The sequence below is a fragment of the Biomphalaria glabrata genome, chromosome 10 (genome assembly GCF_947242115.1).
Source record: "Biomphalaria glabrata chromosome 10, xgBioGlab47.1, whole genome shotgun sequence".
Classification (NCBI taxonomy): Eukaryota; Metazoa; Mollusca; class Gastropoda; family Planorbidae; genus Biomphalaria; species Biomphalaria glabrata.
In genome coordinates this window covers 4140608-4163062 of record NC_074720.1, presented here as the reverse complement: position 1 = coordinate 4163062, position 22455 = coordinate 4140608, and the positions used below count along the sequence as shown (strand labels likewise).

Sequence of the window (22455 nt, the reverse complement as noted above, 5' to 3'; positions counted from 1 at the left end):
AAAATGGTAAAGGTACCACTTTCAAACATTGTGGTCTATGGAAGCAGATGATGTCAAGCTCATCTGTTTCTATAGCCTAGTGTTAACTAGGGTGTCATGTGACCATCACAATGATCAACCCCCATTACTTTTCTCAACATATTTCAGGCACCTATTAGAGTTGGGTGAACTCAGAGGCCTCCTAAAACATCCCTTAGTTCAAAATCACAGTGTACCACTCTGCTACCCCCCCCCCTTCCAGGCAGTCTGCAAGCTAGATATTACTACAGCTAGACAGCTATAAATCCAAACATGGCTTTGCCTAAATCTAAATGTAGTTATGGTTGTTTACCATCAACAAACTCTACACGTCATGCCTATATCAACTATTGCTCTGAAAGTGTTAAAGAGTCAAGGTGCACCACTCTTAACTAACTAGTTGAAAATGTACAATGCTGACCTCCAGACTGTCTCTTTTTGTTCTTAGCTCCCCTGTCTCGCTTTCTCTTCTCCAACTCCTTGTAGGACTCGGCTGCTTGCTGAAGTCTGGCCACAAACTTCTCAATGTCATCGAAGCAGTGATTCAGCAATTGCTGGAGAGAGAGAGAAAATGTGACATCAAAACAAAAGTTGAACAATGGTTAGGGAAAGAGACAAGATTAAACAAGTTGATCAATGGAGTAGTTCTGCAATGGTTGTAAAGTTTTAAATAAAAGTGTACTTATTCAGTCTGATATGATGTTAAAATGTACACATCATTACATTTCAAAACTATTCAAACATATAGTGCAGTGCTGAAACAAATGATTTTCACTGGCTACACAATATTGCCAATGGACCTAATTTCCCTCTCTCTTCTATACAAATTACGATCTAATTTTAATCAACAATGGTTATCAAGTGACAGTTTGTTTTCGTTGTTTTATCAATACTATCACGTGACCGTTTGTTTTGGAGAATGAGGTCCATTCATAGGTCTGTGGTTCAAGTTCTCATCAGGGATTATTATATTTTCTTCCCATTCTTCTCTCAAAAACTCTTGTCCCCTAGTGCTGCGGCTAAGTAACATGTCGCATAACGCGTAGGACGTAATCATCTTCTTTTTTGAAGTAACGTCTGTATTATATAAGATGTCTAGCTAAGTCAATGTGTCAATTGAGTCATTTGTGTTTGGTTCTTGTTTCGACACCCCCACTGCAAGGATGCGATAAGGAAGCAATAAATACATGGATGCTATTAAATCATAAAATAAACAAAGGCAAGAATTTTTATACATCGACTTCACCTGACATCTCAATTTATAGCTATGATTGGAAGACAGATTAATGTTACGGCTAGGGCAGTAAGATTGATGGTAATTATAGCTTGTGTACTCAACGATAAGGAATAAATGTTATACACATATGGGGTCCAAAGAAAAAGCCAAAGACAGACATAGAAGACAAAAAAAGAAACAGCCTTGTCTGTACAGGATGTGGCAAAAATAAGCAGATCACAAGTAGGTTTACGTGGTCACAGAAATTACTACAATCATCCTATGCCTTGTATAGCTTTGTTTCACCACAATTTGCTCTCTGTTTAACCTTGATTGTTATATAACAAAAAGGTATCTAAACTGTTTTAATAGTTAGTCAAGACGTCCAACTGACCAGAAAACTAACCTACTTCAACAGCTGACAGAAATCTGCTTAACTTCAACAAGTCCTTTCACCCACTCTACTAAACTCTCATACAACCTTACTTCCAGTCCTACCTAAGGCATGTTCACTATTTACACTTTCACGGTCTTATTCACAAAATTCATAAAAATACAATACGGTAATTCAGTGTTTCCCAGACTGTGTTCCGTAGGAACCCTAGTGTTCTGCAAGGCTAGGGGTTAGGGGGCAGAGGGCAGGAGACCTTTAGGTCGTCCACTCTTCAGATACACAATGACACATGAAACTCTTCTAGATCAACACCAAAAGTTGGGAGAATAAAGCACAGGATAGGCTCACATTCATAAAGGAAGGGGTCCTGAATCACAGATGTTGAACACACCCAAAGAAAGTCTGAAAACACTGTAGTATCTGGTGATTACAAACGCTTAAGCTGTAACCATGGATCCTAAACCATATCCTTTGTGAATGCCCCTTCCTAATCCACCTGAAGCAGACCCTACTACCACTACAGCCCAACATAACCAACACCCTGTAAGGCAGTGCTAAACAACTGAAGAAAACAGCACAATATTTTTCCTTGGCACAGTCTGCAAAAGAGCTGACAGCTCAGCAGCAAAAAGCTGGCTAGAAAAGAAGAAGAAGTAACCCTGGATGTGTATCAAGGATTGGATTCTTTAATCAAAATGAGAAATTTGCAAAAGGAATAGCACTATACCATAGCTATAAACAGACATAACTTTATTTTTGAATAGTGACACCCTCATGTTGTGTATATTTCATGTTTAGGACGTGATGCACAAGGGTTGCATGATCAAATTTCAAAGCTCCTTGAAAAAGGAAACCAAGACTTACCACGTCCCTCTCCAAGATCTCTGTGCTCCCACCTCCAAAGTCCTCCTTCTCCCTCAAGGTGTTGATACGCGTGATAAGAGATCGCTGCTGGCTGATGGGCCCTCCATACTGACCACTGGGGCTGTAGCTAGTCTGGTTAAACTGTTTCATCTCTGTCGTGTTGTAGGTGCGGGTATCTGACAAGACAAGAAACACAAACACTGATCTCTCTATCAAGTAACAGAGTGAAATAACCATATCAACATCATTAGCGCAATTACAGTTTTCTAAGTTGTTTTTTTCAACACAATTTTAGCTCTAAAAAGAAAACTAATCAAAGTGTAATGATTTACTAATGTTTCACTAATATAGCTCCTCCTTCGTGATCAAAGATGAGCACATTTCTCATATCCTAGGAACACGTTATAGTATTCATGTTGAACTAATGCCCAGAATGAAACTAGCTGTAACTAAGAACTGTGTTGGTTCTTGGGTTATAGGATTGGGAGTAAGAAAGCAATCCTGTTAAGTCACACACACACTCCCCCAGTTTGAGTTATGGTAGCCAGTTAAGAAAACAAAAACAACTTGGGTTACAAACTGAAGTTCAAGTTACAAACTCTCTTTTCTGTGTGTGTCTTAAGGTGTGACACTCTGGTGTAGCATAAAGCTGTACACTGACACTATGAGAAATGAGTTATAAAATGGTCCAATTTGTTACTTTTAGTGTGCCATAGTGATTGACCCTTAGGTACTTTACAGCACCTAGTTGCAATGCAGCTGCCTCAGCTATTCTTTTGGACCCATTAGCGGCATGGAGAGGGAGGGAACTACTGTATGGGGAACAATGTTCCAACCATAGACATTGCCCAGACTGTTATTTCATGCAAAGCCCTAATCTTAATAGCAAACAAGTGGAGAATGCATCTCTAAAAAAAAATGCTTTATGAAACAAGGCAATTTCATTTTACAACGGAAGGCAGTCAACGGCAAGAGATTGTGTGTGTATATGTATATATATATAAACATACACACATAATATCCCTCTCCTAGGCTTTGAAACCAAAAATGATGAGTTTTTCAGAATTTAAGACTGCCCCTGGATGGATTAGCCGTTATTTAGAGTTGATGTTTTTGGCTGCAATTTGGCGCTCATAACAGCAAACAGAACTCAGAGTCAAATCACTATTAAAATTTCATGGTCTACATAGGAATTCAAACAAGAGCTGAGTTGTGTTTGCCAAACATTTTAAGCTACTCTGACACATATTGTCCCTAGTCATATAACTCCCTAATCAAATGTTGCCCAAATGTTGCCCACAGAGGCAGGCGACATCATACATTTTGACATCCCTGTGGACTTTCGGATTTCGAACAGAACATGAAAGTGAATACGAAATAATAAATCACTCACCTAAATATTCTTTCATATCTTGAAAGTTGTATACATCTTTGCCTGCATATCTGGACCTGAAAACAGTCGCAAAATTGTTCATAAAATAGTCCCTCTGGAAATAATTGACTTTATCAACAGCGACAAGGTAAACATTTTGCACACTTTGTAATTTGTAACTTACGGATGAACAAAAAAAAAATATTTTTTTTAACATTTTTCTAAGATTTTTCAACAATATAATTAATTCAAAAAGTAATGTGTGTGTGTGTGTGTATATATACAATCCTATATTCACTTTCTATTATAGAAGTATCTGTATAGTACATGCTAGATCTAGTATCACTATCTTCAGTGTATAAATTTGAGAACCTGCCATAGGGGTAGACTCTCTTTGCTAAATTTCTCTAAATCATGACAAAAATAAATGCACATAAATACTAAAACATATAACATAAATACTAAAACATAAAACATAAATACTAAAACATATAACATAAATACTAAAACATATAACATAAATACTAAAACATATATATAACATAAATACTAAAACATATAACAGAGTACATTTCTTTCATTAGGACATATTAGGATCAGACAATGCAAGAACCACAAAGATAATTTGACAAAAGTAGGCTAATGAGATATACATGAATAATAAAAGCTGTATATATATATAGACAGCACAGTCTACATTAGATGTGTAGGAATACCTTTAGGTTATAAGCAAAGCAGAAAAAAAACAAAACAAAATATCCAAAAATAAATGAAGTTATTTTTTTTTTAAATGGTAAAGTTAAAATATATTTATTTTTAATCAAGAAGGACAAAAAAATCTGGCCAATAAAAAAGCTTTGCCCAAACTATACCAGAAAGGTAGGTAGAGGTGGTTTGGGATTTCTTTTTTATTCATAACAGGGTTTTTTTTAATGTCTGTAATTAAAACTATGCTATTTTAACCTCTTCATGAGAGAGAGAGAGAAAGAGAAGAGGGGGGGGGGGCAGGGAGAGAAAAGAAAGCCAGTGTTAATGGGGGGGGGGGGGCTGTCATCACAATAATTAAAAGGGGGATGAGACCAATGTATAATACTCAACACCCCCCCCCCACACACACACACACACACAAACACCATTTCAATGACTAAGTTATTAAGCTGTCTGGGCTTATATCATTAGTTTTGTAAAAGATTAAGAGAGGTGGGGAGGTAACCAGACAGGGAGGGGGGGGGGAGAAAGTGTTCTCAGGTTGAATGTTAGCACTGTCATTAATGAGGTGTATAATGAGACATGCCCCCCCCCCCAGCACAGGTAGGGCTCTGTCCCAGTTCCCACCATAACAAGAAGTGGTCACTGAGGGAGAGGGGGGTGCATGGGGGAGGTGCGCACATTCAGCAACAGACCTTCCATATTTTTTTTTTCAGTTATTTATAATCAAAAACTTATTAACAAGACAGAATTATAACATCCCCCACAATCAAACAACTCATCCTCCAATGATTAACCTTTGACCTTATACAATAGGATCCAAGGCCTAAATAAAAAAAAAATGAAATGCAGGAAGTGGCTTGAAAAACTTCTCATTGTTATTCTGAAGAGACTTTCTCAAGAGACACCAATTACACAGGCACACATTAAACCAAACAAAGTTTTATATTCTCTTTTTTTATATAATAATAGAAAGAATTATTTTTTTTAACAGCTGTACAAAAAGAGAGACAGACAGAGACAGCCATGGGAAGACAACAAAAAAAGAATGGACCGGCCTGTCACTGAAAGAAATTGTCAATCAAAGGCAAAAGACATGAGAAATGGAAGAAAGACGGTCAACAGAGTAAGGGATAGGTCAAGGTCACGTCTGAGAACAGCAGACTTGCAAGTCTAACCTAGGATACTCCCAAAGTCTGAGTGGTGGGGGTTATTGAATTTCAAACCCTCTTGAGGAAACACTGCTTTTTTTTTTGTCAAATTTTTAGGTTTTTGTTTTTTGTATTTAAACTAGAAAACATTTAACAATACAATTCGTAGTTCAGTTAAGTAAGCAACAGATGCCTACACCAACTATGTTAACACCAAAATTAAAAAAAAAAAGCAATAAATTAAAAACCTTCACGTGTCTATATCTAAATCAACAAACAAGTTAAATTCATAGAACACATTTTCTGTTGCGTTCAATTATTAGCGTTCCTTTAGCTTCTTAAACATATTCATACCGGTACAAATCTCATGACCGATTTTTTTTTTTTTAGCTTAAACCAAGCACCGATAACAAGACTAAGCTTCATGGACGATTCATGATCACCAAATGGACCTCATTCACCAATCGTAAACAAACAACATTTAGTCACGTGATCATATTGATAAAACAACGAAAAAAATAATGTCACTTGACAGCCACTATGTTTTAAATTAGATCATAATTTGTATAGAAGAGATAGAGAACCACGTGGCAAAATATTGTTTGTTTACGATTGGTGAATGAGGTCCATTAGACATAACCTTTCGACATTTCACCAAAAGAAAGAAACAATGGTCTTCTAGCATCTGCAGTCTAACAAGTAGATCTAAACATTCGTGAATTAAATTAAAACAAAATCTAATAAAATACCCAGAAAGACACAAAGATAAAGACACACTCCTCGTTCCATATGCTAGGACAAATGTGTACAAATTAACCTTGAATCATAGTAGAGACTTGGAGTTAAGACTAGTAGAGACTTGGAGTTTAGACTAGTAGAGACTTGGAGTTTAGACTAGTAGAGACTTGGAGTTTAGACTAGTAGAGACTTGGAGTTTAGACTAGTAGAGACTTGGAGTTTAGACTAGTAGAGACTTGGAGTTTAGACTAGTAGAGACTTGGAGTTAAGACTAGTAGAGACTTGGAGTTTAGACTAGTAGAGACTTGGAGTTAAGACTAGTAGAGACTTGGAGTTAAGACTAGTAGAGACTTGGAGTTTAGACTAGTAGAGACTTGGAGTTAAGACTAGTAGAGACTTGGAGTTTAGACTAGTAGAGACTTGGAGTTAAAGACTAGTAGAGACTTGGAGTTTAGACTAGTAGAGACTTGGAGTTTAGACTAGTAGAGACTTGGAGTTAAGACTAGTAGAGACTTGGAGTTAAGACTAGTAGAGACTTGGAGTTAAGACTAGTAGAGACTTGGAGTTAAGACTAGTAGAGACTTGGAGTTAAGACTAGTAGAGACTTGGAGTTTAGACTAGTAGAGACTTGGAGTTAAAGACTAGTAGAGACTTGGAGTTTAGACTAGTAGAGACTTGGAGTTTAGACTAGTAGAGACTTGGAGTTAAAGACTAGTAGAGACTTGGAGTTTAGACTAGTAGAGACTTGGAGTTAAGAGTAGTAGAGACTTGGAGTTAAGACTAGTAGAGACTTGGAGTTAAGACTAGTAGAGACTTGGAGTTAAGACTAGTAGAGACTTGGAGTTAAGACTAGTAGAGACTTGGAGTTAAGACTAGTGGAGACTTGGAGTTAAGACTACTAGAGACTTGGAGTTTAGACTAGTAGAGACTTGGAGTTAAGACTAGTGGACATAGAGCCTAAGAGTTTTAGGTTTGAGATCTGATCCATGTTTCTCAAATTTTTTTCTCTAAAAAAAATTTCTTTTCAGTCCTGTCCGAGACCCCCAGCTATTGGAGACCTATTTCCCTATGTCTAAGTCGGCCCTGTTCACTTTAACATGTAGCTGGGTAGCTACCCCCAAGCCTTTTTTTTTCAAATGGACCTGGGTAGTTACCTCCAAGTCTTAGGCCTACTTTCAAATGTAGCTGGGTAGCTACCTCCAAGTCTTATGCCTACTTTCAAATGTAGCTGGGTAGTTACCTCCAAGTCTTAGGCCTACTTTCAAATGGGCCTGGGTAGCTACCTCCAAGTCTTAGGCCTACTTTCAAATGGGCCTGGGTAGTTACTTTCAAGTCTTAGGCCTACTTTCAAATGTAGCTGGGTAGTTACTTCCAAGTCTTAGGCCTACTTTCAAATGTAGCTGGGTAGCTACATCCAAGTCTTAGGCCTACTTTCAAATGTAGCTGGGTAGCTACCTCCAAGTCTTAGGCCTACTTTCAAATGGGCCTGGGTAGTTACCTCCAAGTCTTAGGCCTACTATCAAATGTAGCTGGGTAGCTACCTCCAAGTCTTAGGCCTACTTTCAAATGTAGCTGAGTAGCAGTTTCACTTTTGAATCTCACCGAGTTAGCCAGCGTAGCAACATTCAGCCATCACTTGTGCAGGACCAGGCATCCCCCTGAGGGCAAATGTTAAGCGAGCGATGGCCTACAAAATACTCTCCCAGTTCCCGCACTTTATAAAAGAATAGGATGTGAATAGAAACAGCAGACGATCGGCTCGAGGACTTGCAAATTCCACGTGACCAACACACCGTGACCAAGAGCACAAGCTAAATATAGCTCGAAAGCTTTCTAAGAAATTATAGAAGCAGGGGGAAAAGTCACACCAGGGAGGGGGGCAGCAATAAACGTGATTTTTTTTTTTAAATATCTGTTCTAAAACTTATGACATATCAAAATGTAAGCACTACTTTCAAAAGCTGAGCATTTTCAAGGAAAAGTTTGGATCTTACACAATGTCAAGGACATTGCTCATCGCTGCCGACTAAAATGACACAAACTTGTGCTGCAAGCGAGAGTGCTTCGATTTAAAGGTGTCGTAAGACTAAATCACATAGCTAATCAACACTTGCTCTTTACGTACACCAGGATACAACAAATAGTTCGCGTTCATAGTTTTTCTTCATAGATAAAAATCCTTAATTGGTCAAAATAAATTCTTTATGTTAATAGTAAAGCGAACTGTTAACAGTTCTGGATGTGCAGGCCCCTACACTTTTTTTTTTTTTTGAAACCTTTAATAAAAATCCACCTATTAATAATGATAACACTTATATTTTAAAGCATGCCCTATTTCATCTCATTTTACTTCTATTTGAAAATATGTAACATGCCTGTTTTAGTTAAAAAATGTTTATTTTTAAGTTTGTGTATGCCCTGGGTAGACGCACAGCCGTAAATCAGGAGCTGTATTTACATATTACGAGCGTTTCTTAACTTCGACTGTGTTGCCAACCGTAAGATTTAAAATATTGTCAGTAAAAATGCGAAAAAAAAAATGTTAGGAAACGAAATTCGATTATTTTTTTAAATATATTTCTTTCACATGCCATGGCAAAGTGGACAAAGTCTATTGCATCAATGGGCTGTGTGATCACGTGATCTGCACACTTGCACATTATTGGCAAGGATTCATTCCTACAAGATGGCGGAATTAACATTTGCTATATCTAGAAACGATACATAATGGTCCGTGCTCATTACATAGATTTGTTTCGCACGGTGCGTTAACAATGAAATTAATACGTCCTTGACCCAAATCTTCTGCAGTACAGGAGGGGATGACAGGGCAGGACAAGGTTCAAACCCAAGCCAATCGTGACGACTATCCATAGAGCATACCACACGACCAGGGATCCATTCATTTTCAATTATACAACGACCAAATAAAATATGGTTCCAAATCTCCGAACGTTACGTCAAACATTAGCATCAAAAAAACTGTTTATCGGCTGCTTTTCCATCTGCAATTCTACTGGGCAGACGTCATTCTTTCTTGACATCTAAGAGAGATGTCTTTCCATGTCTAGCTAAAACATTGGTAATCCTAGCAGAAATGAATACACCATAAGCCTATCCAAGCGTGCTCGGAGTACACACTCGGTATCCCTTATCAGGCAAGACTGCAACACGAGATTTCGATGCGATATTTGGAGCCACATTACAGTCTAACCGTAATCCTTACACGTAGCAAGGCATTTACTAGAGACAGCCCCGCCCTCGGGCTATGTATTTATGGGACATCCTCTGTCAAACATCTATTTATAGAAACTTTTGGCTTGATGCTCGGCATAAAATTATAATTGTATGCGTCTTACTGAGTACGAGTACCTCGGAGCATTTGAAGTTCCTTTTCAAGCAGGTCGATTGTAGAAAGCTAATACAATAAATTATGATGACGTGGCTCAGTACTGAGAGAATGTTTATTTCCTTGAGAACTGAAAATGGAACTTTTGGCTATTTGTACGTTAAACGTTTATACGGTATATTTATTGTCATGCACGAAACTGTCAAGAGACGAAAGCTGAGCTGGTTAGGTCCTGTTGTAAGACGAGGCTCGTGGTCAAAAGTCATTCTTTAAGGTACAGTGAAGGAAGCACGAAGAAAGGGTCGCCCAAAGAAAAGCTGGCTGGACAACATAAAAGAATGGACAGGCCTCTCTCTTGATATCCTGCTTAGAAGAGTTGCTGACTAGGAAAAGTGGAGAGATTTGGTGTGTTTGTAAAATGTTTTACATGTTTCGGATGTTCCTTCAGAGTTGAAGATAATTACTTCCTAGTCCAAAACTCCCGCAGTACGACGGAAGATTGGAGCGGGCAGGGTTTGAACCCGGGACCATCGATAAATCTGAACGACAGTCCAGCGCGCAAACCGCACGACCAGGCAGCCATCCGATGTTACGCGAACTGTCACAGCACCCCTACGACAAAAGTAGTCATGAAAGTCAAGCGACAGATGAGATGGGATGATACTTGACCAACTATGCTACCAACTACTCAGACCATCCCCCCCCCCCCAAATTAGTCTTGGGAGGTGTATGTGTAACAAATCCTTGTTGACGTTGAAAGAGAGAGAGTTAAGCCTGCGCTATGGTGAGTAAAGTGCTCAACCTTCAGTAATGCAACGAAATCTCATTTCAGTAAACTGACTCTCACGAGAAGAGATTTACCAGGTGTAGGAAATGACGTATTGACGGACTGGGGCGAGAAAAAAACAAACAACACGCCATGACACTGCAACCGTTTCAAAAAAGCTTGGGACCTAGTTGAAACAAATTACAAAGAGAGTTTGTGTTTCACACAAACTCAGAAAGGACCCTCAGGGTGTTCTACCCCCAGGCAGGTCTCAATATCAGAAGCACAACTACAACCCTACCTCAGTTCATACAAACGGGAATAAGTATGTTCAACCATATGCTTGACCTAGCAGTCATAGCAAAAAGAGTCTAAATTTAGTTGTTTTTTTTTTGTGGGTTTTTTTTTTATAAGGACTAAATAGAGAAACTGTCTAAAGTGACTTCCGCTTCCAATCAATGTCAAGTTTTCTTACGAATGTTTTCAGTATCATCAAAATACTAGACAGTCCGATACCAACAATTTTGCAATCAAATCAAATTTAAACAAAAAAAAACCCACACTAAAAGCAATAAAAAAAAATTAATGTGTATTCCAAGTGGATGCATGACTGTGGATACATGTCTACGGGTACAATGTATGTAGATATGTGTCAATGGATACATGTATCTCGTATTTATCTAATAACACAAAAGTTCACAACCATACAATGTAAAAGAAAATGGCAAAACAAATTCTCAGCTATCAGCACCATTCAGTTGTAGATGATGACATTAAGAATCGTGTACAAAAGTTTCTAAATAAATATAACGACATTTGATGTATACATTTTTGAAGGTTTATTGAAATCTCAGCCTTAAAAAAAAAACAACAGAATATCCCAGCGAAAGTTTCAATCTTTTTGTGTGTGTGTGTCTAATAAAACATAAAATGTAGGCTACCATTTTATTTATTAACCACAAGATATAAAATATTTTGACTATTCCCGCCACAAAAACACTTTTAAGCAGATTAAGATATATATCGCCATGAAAAAAAACAACAATATAATACAGACAGGAAGTGTTAGCTGTGTTATAATAACTTATATCCTCAAATAAATGACAATAATGTAAGGAGTAGCAGTTGAGTGCCTTTCTGAAAATATGTGCTGCTACTTAATGTGGGTCATATCAGAGCCTGAACTTCTGATTGGCTAAGTGAGTTGAAAACAAGAACTACATCAGCAGCATTATGCTCATCTCATTCACCTGCAAGTCAAGGCCCAAAGTTGTACTATGTCAGTCTTCCACACCAAGAGAAACATATTCAAAGCTCAGTGCTAAACCTTAACGCCAGGAGTCTGAGACTTATACTTAAGATGAACACTTATATATGTATATATAATATATATATCTAAATAATATTAAGAATTCTACTTGTATAGGTCAGCCTGTCACCATGGTTACTGAGGTAAACAAAAAAAAATTAGAACTCATTCTAGAAGCTGTTTGAGTTACAGGTAGTTCCCATGTAAAAATATATATATCTTTATATGTAGAACAGAGGTTCTCAAACTTTTTTGACCTGGGGACCCCTTAATATAGTTAAAACTTGCCCCACGGACCCCTAAGTGTAAAAGCAACATAAATGCGTATTATACAAGTAACAAATGTATTAAATTTTAAAAGATTAATGACTTGGATGAAGTTGGTGAGATGTTATATATGTATTTATGCCCGGCTCAATGAGCACAAATCTCTTGTCCGTCTCTTTTACTTATAATGAGATTTATTACAGCGATGAATCCACATTGTACCAAGCAAGAAGACGGGAAAGCAGTCAACAATTTCTGTACAATGACTCCTAATGCAGGATACAAATTTAGAATATGTTTATGTAACCAGAATTTGTGGTATCCTCGTTCATACATTGGTTTGAATTCCTCGTTCCAAAAAGCTGCTCCTGCATGAGTATGGATTCATCTGTGATTGGGATCTGAGTTTGTCCCCGCGGAAATGAGTTCCAACACCCAGTCGGGAATATCGGAGTGAAGAATGCCTTCCAATCTTTGGTTAAGCTCGTCACAGAATAAAACGTAATAGACATAGTTAACAGTAGTGAGGGTTGACGTAAATATTATTGAAATTATCTAATCGGATCAACTGGCTTTTAGTGAGGGAGTTATTTTAATTGTATACATTTTTTTTTCTGCGGACCCCCTTCAGTTGTCTCAAGGACCCCTGGGATGCTTGGGCCATAGTTTGAGAACCACTGATGAAGACAATATACATTCAAGGATTATCTTACTGTACTACTACAGTGCATCTCAAGTTTTGGCCCTGAAAAGAATTTCTGAACATCTTGTTTATGGTATAGCAAAGAAATACTTTATTGCTAGATTCAAACACGTAGAAAAATTCATCTGATAATAAAACCATATAGATTGTTAGATGTTAGTTCTATTTTTTGTTTTGCTTTGATTTTAGCTTTAAATTGCTTTAATAAAAAAATGGGTAGTATAAAGCCCCTTAGTAAGACTTCCTGTATTGATTGCATTGGTAGCTTAAGTTTAATAAAGCTGCATGGGCTTTGATGCCCTAATTGAGACACCACTTTGAGAAGCACTGTGACACAGTATCATTATGGGCTACATGTTAAAATATCTATGGAAGATTCATACCTATAGTTCCTATTGTTAGTATTTTGTTGGTAAATCACCAAAGATGATCTGAAATATTGAGTTTAAAACTGGGAAGTGAGGACTTCAAGACAGGAAAGACACAAGAGGACATTGCAGGTCATTGCCAAGTGAAATTTAATTTTAAAAAATAAAATGTAGCCAAAACTCTTTTGTTTTTTTAATAACTATCTTAACTCTTTCTCTCCTAACTAACGATACCAACGTTGATTCCACCAGAATGTGGTAAATAATTACAGAGAGAAAGAGTTAAGCAATGAAATTTTTTTTTTAAGCTGCAATTATGTATTTCATCATTATATTACTGATTTAATTATCACTTTGATATAGATCTATTAAATATACTTTTGTTTTTGAAATGGTTCAAATGATTTCTCTTTAAGATATTGTACAATCATGCAATTTATATTCTTAAGCTTAATAAATCTCTGAGAAAAAGTAGACACAGATGAAATTTATTAGAAATTTTTATAAAAATTAATTTTTTTAAAAAAAAAGCTTCTCAAAATTCTAAACCATTACATTTAAAAAAAAAAAAAAAATAAAAGTTTGGGTAAAGTGTAAACGCAGAAAAAAAAAAAAAAAAAAAAAGAAGGAGACAACGAATGAGGAAGGGTAAGCTGAACATCAAGCAAACTTAACATGGTCAAAGGGTTAAGGGTTGATACATGCAGGGAGGGCTGGGGTAATATAGTGTATAGGCTGAGGATCTAGGGTAATATATGTTAAATAAACTAAAAATATACCAAAATAAAATTTGGTTGTCAACATTCTTAAAACCAACAAAAATAAAAAATATTTAATAAAGCATGCAATGCTCAAAGTTTACAAAAAAAAAAAAAAGAAAAACAATAAATAAACTTTAGCTGAACTTTTAGCGGGTACTTTCTCAGATTGACATTTTGAGTGCAATGCCTGATTAAGTCAATGTGCACTTAAATACCATAAAGATTTTTTTTTCTCTTATTAAGTATGCATTGTAAACTTATCTTTGTAATTACAGACTTGACTTCAGAAGAGAAGATAATTACTAACTTCAAAATATTAACTATAATTAAAATTCAAATTTATCATCAAATAAATTATAAGGTGCTGATAAAAAAAAATAATTCCCACAGTACTATAAAAAAAAGAGGAATCTAACTGTTAAGTTGTAATTTTTTTTTTCCCTGTTTGTTACAATAAAAAATAAAAAAAAGTATTTGGTGTTTGATAGAAAATAAAACTAGCCGAGAAATTGTCTCTATAAAAAGATGCAGCAAAACATAGTGCCCACAACAAATACAACATGGAAACAATGCTAGATTCCAGCTACAGTTCACTTACCCTCCTAGACCTTGTGGCAATCTCTGCTGACCGTTCCTTGCGGCTAGTATCTCATCTACAATTTCTTGGGCCTAAAACCGCAAAAGAAGAAAAAAAAAATCAATCAGAAAAAAAAAGATAAAAACACAAAAGAAGGTAATAATAATCCTAGTTGAGAATATGAGAAAAACATAGATTAGAATAATAGATTGAACTCAATTAAACCTAGAAGGATAACTCTTGTGTGCTGGGGTGCGCAGATTCAATTGTTTTCAAACTTCCCATTAAAAAAAATTAGTTCTCCTTTCAGAATTTGCAATATAGGGGCAGATGATGTAAAGGTCATCTGTTAACGAGGTGTCGTGGCCAGCACAATGACCAAACACCTTTACTTTTGCCAAACTAATGTCAGGTACCAATTAGAGCTGGGTGGATTCAGAGGCGTCCAAAGATCCCAAAATTAAAAATCCCAGTCTTTACCAGGGATTGAAGCCCGGGACCCCATTCAGGGTTTGGAACCCAAGCTCTTTACCACTCAGCCAATGCGCCTCCAGAAAACTTCCTATTACTAATCACAAACAATCCTATATCCTATATCTCATCTTAACTCTTTCTCTCCTAACTGAGGATACCAGCGTTGATTCCACCAGAATGTGGTAAATAATTACGGATAGAAAGAGTTAATAAATATATTGTTGTATATACTCTTTTCACACAGGCCCAGAGTACCAAAAATATGTATAAATACAGCAGTAAGATTGCAGTGGCTCAGACATGATAATAGGTTAATACTTTTTGATTGTGCAAGTAAAACACAGACCTATAGATATTCTAAAGTATATGAAACAAAATAAAATCCCATTAATAGGAACACTGCTTAATGAGAACAGATGCTTATCTGAACCGAATTCTAAACTACCGAAACATTCTTGTAACAGAAAATGTTCATTTAATTGGACCAACAGGTTTTTAGGCCAAAAAATGGTGTCCAGAGGTGATCCTGAATTGACTGTTCATCTATATTTAAACAAACATTCATGCATCCACAAAGACTTACAGGTGCCTTGCAACTCTGAAAAATGTGCATGTCAGCCTGGGATGACCTCTTCTTGGGGTCATCAATGATGGTGAACAGAATGAGATTGTTGTAAATTTCCCTGCGGTCATTCTTGAAGATAGCGGTGGGATCCTGGACAAGCTGAATTGGAAACCTCTCCAGTTCCTCCTGCACATAAGAAATAATAATTAGTAATAGTGAACAGGTACAGAATCTGTTGCATGTTGACAATATTAAACAACTGATCAGCTGAACATTTCTCATGTTGTGAGATCTTATACAAAACATAATAATAATAATAAGGCTTGTGTTAAGAGTCCAAAGATTAATGAGAAATGCAGTATTTCCCGTGGCTACGCAGCCCCAGCTGTGACCTACATATTTTACCAGGGACTATGGCAAACATAACCATTGTTCGCCGGTGGTCGACTAAGATTTTCTTTTATACAAAACATAGAATGCATTTAACAGTGAACAAGATTGATGAGATTAAATTATGATCTTGATGTTTAAGGCTTGAAGGTTATACATTTTTTTTACTTATTCAAAGACTTACCAACAAAGATAAAAAGTTAATGTGTAATTACAGAATAAATATTGAAATTGAATTGATAGTTTAAAAAAAATAGAAGGTAAGCCCCCCCCCCCCTCCCCTTTTTAAAAAAAATGTTTGGCTTCAAAGGACAGAGGAAGTTAATTCTAGGTTTTACTTTCGACAAAGAAGTTAGCTTTGATGGCAGAATGGTCTACCATTTACTTTCTTTATTTACTTTACACTCTAGCGCTACAACTTGAACTTGGGAAGGGCATACAATTATAATTACAGCTTGGATTTGAACTCTGAACCTTGATTGAGCATCCAAATGCTCTATTACTAGACTAGTTTAATTGAAAATTACTTTGTTAAGTTGTTTTACACAGCAAAGGTACTCACCCCTGTGCTGTTATCCAATATGACTAGGTGCCCCCTCTCTACAATAAGAATACATCGCATCGTCCAGATGCCTGTGGTATTCTCCATCTGCCGCAGCTTGCGCAGACCATCTTCTGCATGAATGCAGCCATTTCTAGTGCCAGCAGCAAATGTGGCTAAATGGTCTAGTTCGAATTTGGGCTCTGTGCTTCGAAAATCAGACAAACTGTTTTGATCTGCAGTAATAGAAAAACATAACTGTGTTAAAGAGGAAAAGTAACAAACTAGTGATGTCTCTACTTTTTTTCAATACATCACATTCTCTTGAAAATACATCACAGCCTAGTTCTATTGAACTTATATCACAAACTAGTTCTCTTACGAATACATCACAGACTAATTCTCTTGAAAATACATCACAGCCTAGTTCTATTGAACTTATATCACAAACTAGTTCTCTTACGAATACATCACAGACTAATTCTCTTGAAAATACATCACAGCCTAGTTCTATTGAACTTATATCACAAACTAGTTCTCTTACGAATACATCACAGACTAATTCTCTTGAAAATACATCACAGCCTAGTTCTATTGAACTTATATCACAAACTAGTTCTCTTACGAATACATCACAGACTAATTCTCTTGAAAATACATCAAGCCTAGTTCTATTGAACTTATATCACAAACTAGTTCTCTTACGAATACATCACAGACTAATTCTCTTGAAAATACATCACAGCCTAGTTCTATTGAACTTATATCACAAACTAGTTCTCTTACGAATACATCACAGACTAGTTCTCTTACAAATACATCACAAACTAGTTCTGTAGAAAAAAGATTCCTTTTTAAAAACAAAGTTTATCTAAGGAAAAGAACTCTTAATTAATTACTACAATTTATCTGAAAATGGCAGGGTTAGTTCCCTTTCTGCTGTATAAAACAAAAATAATTAATTAGAACTAGTTTATTAACAAGTTGGTTAATTTTTGGATTGATTCGTGAATTGTCCTCCACTATGAATAATTATGCAAAATTTCAACTTGATCCGAGAATGGGAAAAGGGGAAAAAACATGTTCAAAACTTTTACCAAACAGACAGACAGAGTGAGTAAGCTTTGTGAGAAAAAAATGATAGCAAACAGGATACAAATGGCTGACTAAAAGTCTGGAAAAGAATGGCTTATAAGTTCTAATCAGATGTTGAGTTTGGAAGAAGATGCTTATCTAAAGTGATACACAGCTCTAATGAGAGCATATCAGTTGGGGGAGTTAATTGTAGTAGGACAGGGTCACTATAGCTACCAATCAAATGTGAATTTATTGGAATATTTAAGTAATATAAGCAATGAGTTTAGCTGGAGTTTTTTTTTTTTAATTCTTAATTCTTGAATGAAATAAAAATATATAATTCAGTGTTTCAAAATAATTTTCCAGATGAACTTTTAAAAGAAATGCACCAATTATGGCAATGTCTAAAAATTAATTACAACTCAATGGTAAGAGGTTAAGCGCTTGGCATCCAAACCTGGGGTCCTGGGTTCGAATCTCAGTGAAAACTGGGATTTTCAATACGAGGATTTTTAGGGCACCCCTGAGTCCTGCCAACTCTAATGGGTACCTGACTTAAGTTGGGGTAAGTAAATGCGGTAGGTCGTTGTCCTGTCCACATGACACCCTGCTGGTTAACAATTGGCGAAATTGACCTTAACATCATCTGCCCTATAGTTCACAAGGTCTGAAAGGGGAACTTTACTAACTTTTTTTTTTTCAATAGTAAGTGTACTTCAAAATATTCTTCTTATAAATCAAAACACAAGATTTTGAACAAAATGATTATTCTCAAAGTGTACAAAATCCAACACACAATTTAACAACTCTGCATATTATAATATTTTCATTTCATTACAATTAAAATATTATTATTGCTTTTTTTTCAATGCAAAGACACACTTATCAGAAGTCTCAGAATAGTCTAATAAAAAAACATATAAAATCATTTAAATAATACACAGATCTAATGATACACTCAAATATCAGAAATGTAATCCAACATACAAGCCACTGATAGAAATGGGAAATAACAACCTAAGACACACAAGACAGGCCTAGAGACAGCGATGTGTGTCTTGAAGAAACAATAAACTCACAGAGTGGACAAGGCAAAGTCAAAGGGACGGGAGTGACCACAGTCAGCAAACAGAATGGCATCAAGTCAAACAGTGGTGTGGACAGTGGTGTGGACACTGGTGGTTCCCACATGTGGACACGATCCCACTCAGCTGCAGGGTTTGGAAGGACTTTTTGTTCTTCTTAAAATGGCGCCACCCGAATTGTTATTTTATGATGTATTTTCATCCTGCTGTTAGTTTTTTTCTTTCTCCAACATAAGATGACAAGTGAAATAGAATGAGCTACAGTTGGAGTTTAGACTGGTCCATCAATCAATCCAATAGACGTGAAAGACCATTTAGGTCACAGGCCTGCTTTAGCACATCTCTCAATTCTGATCTATCCTGTGCTTTACATCTCCATGCCCGGACTCTTAGCTACTGCCTCGATGTCCTCAAGCCACCGTACTCGTGGTCTGCCTTTTGGGGCGCCTGCCTTTTGGTTTTTGCCTGTGAACAATCTTTGCTCCTCTGTTCTCTGGCATTTTTTCGAGGTGACCTGCCCAACGTAATCTTTTATTTCTAGTTTAGACTGCTATTTTTTCCATATGGAATATGTATAGTATTAACGCCTTGAGTACTAAAAGAAATAATAAACTACCATTAGACTAGATTGACCTAAGGCATGCTTAGGACGTAGGCCTATTATTCTTTTTTTTTTTTTTGAAGATAGACTCTGTCAAGCCCATTCAATTTGATTACAAAGTAACCTAAAAGTATTTAGTAAGGTATAAGACTCCTTCTGTCTCGGAAGACAATTAATTCGCCTAGAGGAGTCACTGGTTTTGGTATCGTCTTGAGACGGGGCAGAATCTGGTGTGACTGATCAAGCCAATTCTGGAGCGCCAGATTTGGCCACAGTTCGTGCAATTGTATGCATCTCTTAGGGCTAGCTGATAGGGCAGCTTTCTTTTTCTTGACATACTAAGGTATATTTAATTGGGGAAAAAAAAGGCTCAGGATTAGGGTAAACAATTCCGCTAGCTGCGTTTCTGGCTGACAAAAAGACAAAAAATGTTTTAATAAGATGCACAAAGTTAACCCCACCCCACGACACGCCCAAGAACATAGAATCTTTTTTTGTTGTTGTTGTCGTCCAGGCACGCCCCAACACATGTAGAATACAACCCCAGTCACTTGGGCATTGCGGGAGCATGGCCATGCGGGGGTAGTATTGAGGAGCTGATTGGAAGGGCATGTCTACAGCGACAACAAACACGTTCTCAGGTGATCAGGGCAACACATTCTAAATAGACTGCAGGCAATTTAATAATCTAATCGATTACACTGACATACCGTGCACGCTCGAGTGCCCCCTCCCCCAACCACACACTGGACACAATTTACAAAAACTTAAAAAAAAAACAAGGAATGCATTAAAAAGACTTTTTTTTTAAAAAACACAAGCTTATATGAAGTGTAATTGTGTCAGTTTGGGTCAGTCGTGTAATTAAAAGTGTAATAGATCTCGACAAACAATAAGTCATCTTATGCTTTTAGCTTTCTCACTGTCACTGTCTGGACCAGTTTGGGGAAAACAAAAAGGAGGGTGGGAGAAGCGGGGTATCTTGTTCAATGTTACAGTCATCTTTTTTAAATGCCTACAAAAAAAAATCACCCAAGGCTCAAGCCTCCTCAGAGGGGACTAATTCAACTTAAACCACCACATCTGACAAGTACGATTTCTTTACATTGTTCGATACCAAACAAAATAATTCATTATCAATAGTTAATTAACTAATAGGTTAATTTTTTTTTTGGTTCTAGTTATTGATTCGTGTTTTGTCAGGTACAAGAAATGATTGTGCTAGATTTCGACTTCATCCGGGGTTCGGGGAAGGAGAAATAAGGTGTGTACAGAATTTGTACCAGACAGAGTGCCAGGTTAAAAAACTATCAATTTAAAAAATAGTTCGAGCGAAATCTTAAGAGACCTGTTTTAAAAAAAACAACAACAAAAAAACAAAAACAGAAGTGGTCAAAAACTAGGGCCGCAGGCTATATCTGGACCCTAGAAACGAAGCTCTCCGTCCCAACAAAACTATCCTACACAATAGAGACGCCAGGATCAGGCTCGATCATTTGTTTGCGATGCGGGTAATGTCTGTTTCTTTTATGGCTCCCAGGCAATAGAACAAACATTTCGCCACTACAAAAAGATGATCAAGAGAAGGTCGGGTATCCGCTAGTAAAACATTTACTTCTACTGAAAAAAAAGGCCAGGAGAAGTACGTCTCATAAGAACTTGTTTAACCCACATCTTCGTCTCAAGTCGGTAAAGTAAAGCATACTACAGAAAGAGATCAACAGTGAAAATAGGTCACCAAAAAGTTTGACACCAGCGGGTTGTATTACAATCCAATGTCAAAACTCAGCCTTGGCAATACTGAAGATGGTCTCTGAAAATGGAAAGTTTTTTTTATGTCATTTCCGTATCGAAAAGAAAAATTTCGGTTTGAAAACCTATAAATAGGGGAGACTAGCTTATATCGCCAGTCCGAGAAACAGTCTGTAAAATCAATAAGTTTCAGGCTTCATGTTAAATCTACTAACGTGAATTTATGATTGAATTTGGATTATAATGTGTATTATTGCTCGATAGATTGTGTATGTTCAATCTTTTCAGTATATATAATTCTTAAAGAAGAATTCTGTTTTACTTTTAAACATTTAGAAACATCTCCGTCTATGGACTTTATCCAGTTGAACTTCTGAAATACTGACTCATGTCATTTAATCAATTATATTTCTATATGGATGGAGTCTTGTGTCAGGTTCCTTTCCTCACAAGGGATTACTTGCAAACAATTAGTATAGATTCAGATAGTACACACTAATTGATAACCGAAATATTTCTAAAGGAATACAGAACCTTCTCCTTCCCGAAACGACAAGTTTATTATTGATAGTAAAGTGCGATCACGTTGTAATCAAGTCTAGCAATCTGAGGGGGACAATCGAGTATTCGCAGACAATATTGTATCAGAATCGGTCTTGGTAGTTAAGTTCCAGTTTCAGACTTTGTGATTTCAAGGGCAGATGATGTTCACTCATATTTACGACTGTTAACTAGGGTGTCACGTGGCCAGCACAATGACCAACCAAATAATGTCGGGAACTCATTAGAGTATGGAGGAAGTCTTCATTGAGATTTGAACCCGAAAACCCTGGGTTCGGAAGCCAAGCGCTTGGCCACGAAGCGACCCAGAGTCGTGTATTGTTTTGCGTGTATTTAACGTGGTCAAGGTCATGACCTTCAAGCGAGTAGACAAAAAACGGATTGTGTCTTGGCGAGGTTAAATTGTGACGGACAAAATGCATAAAATGGTTGAGGCTGTAACACGCCCCGTACTCTCTCTCTCTCTCTCTCTTCAAATGTGAAGTGTTGAGCGTGAGAGAGAGAGAGAGAGAGAGAGAGAGAGAGAGAGAAAGAGAGCGAAAGAAAAAGGAGGGGGGAGAGAGAGAGAGAGAGAATGGGGGAGAGACAGAAAGAGAGAGAGAGAATGGTGGAGAGAATGAGAGAGACTGATAGTTGGGGGAAGGTACTGTCTGCACCAAAGTTCACATTCACCACACATCACCACACATGTCAGCAAACGTTCGTTGACAGCCTTGAAGTTTCATACACAAACCTCACCCCCCCCCCCCACTTTCTCTTCACATAACCGTTTCCTCCAGACATTGACCCCCAACTTAACCAATACAATTGTTCACAAGGCACAATCCATGGGACACACACTAAACTTC

At 36.9% G+C, this 22455-nt stretch overlaps 1 protein-coding gene across 11 annotated transcripts in view; it reads right to left on the bottom strand.

Moving 5' to 3' along the window:
• Window positions 1-22455, bottom strand: part of LOC106067622 (epidermal growth factor receptor kinase substrate 8-like protein 1) — a 103347-nt gene that overhangs the window by 30421 nt on the left and 50471 nt on the right. For 10 of the 11 annotated variants that reach the window (XM_056044815.1, XM_056044824.1, XM_056044816.1 and 7 more), the window contains 7 exons: window positions 16553-16767; window positions 15619-15786; window positions 14583-14653; window positions 13239-13286; window positions 3886-3941; window positions 2493-2668; window positions 440-572 (listed from right to left, as the gene is read on the bottom strand). In XM_056044815.1, coding sequence (XP_055900790.1) covers window positions 440-572; window positions 2493-2668; window positions 3886-3941; window positions 13239-13286; window positions 14583-14653; window positions 15619-15786; window positions 16553-16767 — 867 coding nt within the window. The remainder of the gene's footprint in view (window positions 1-439; window positions 573-2492; window positions 2669-3885; window positions 3942-13238; window positions 13287-14582; window positions 14654-15618; window positions 15787-16552; window positions 16768-22455) is intronic. The other variant, XM_056044817.1, reaches the window with a different exon arrangement.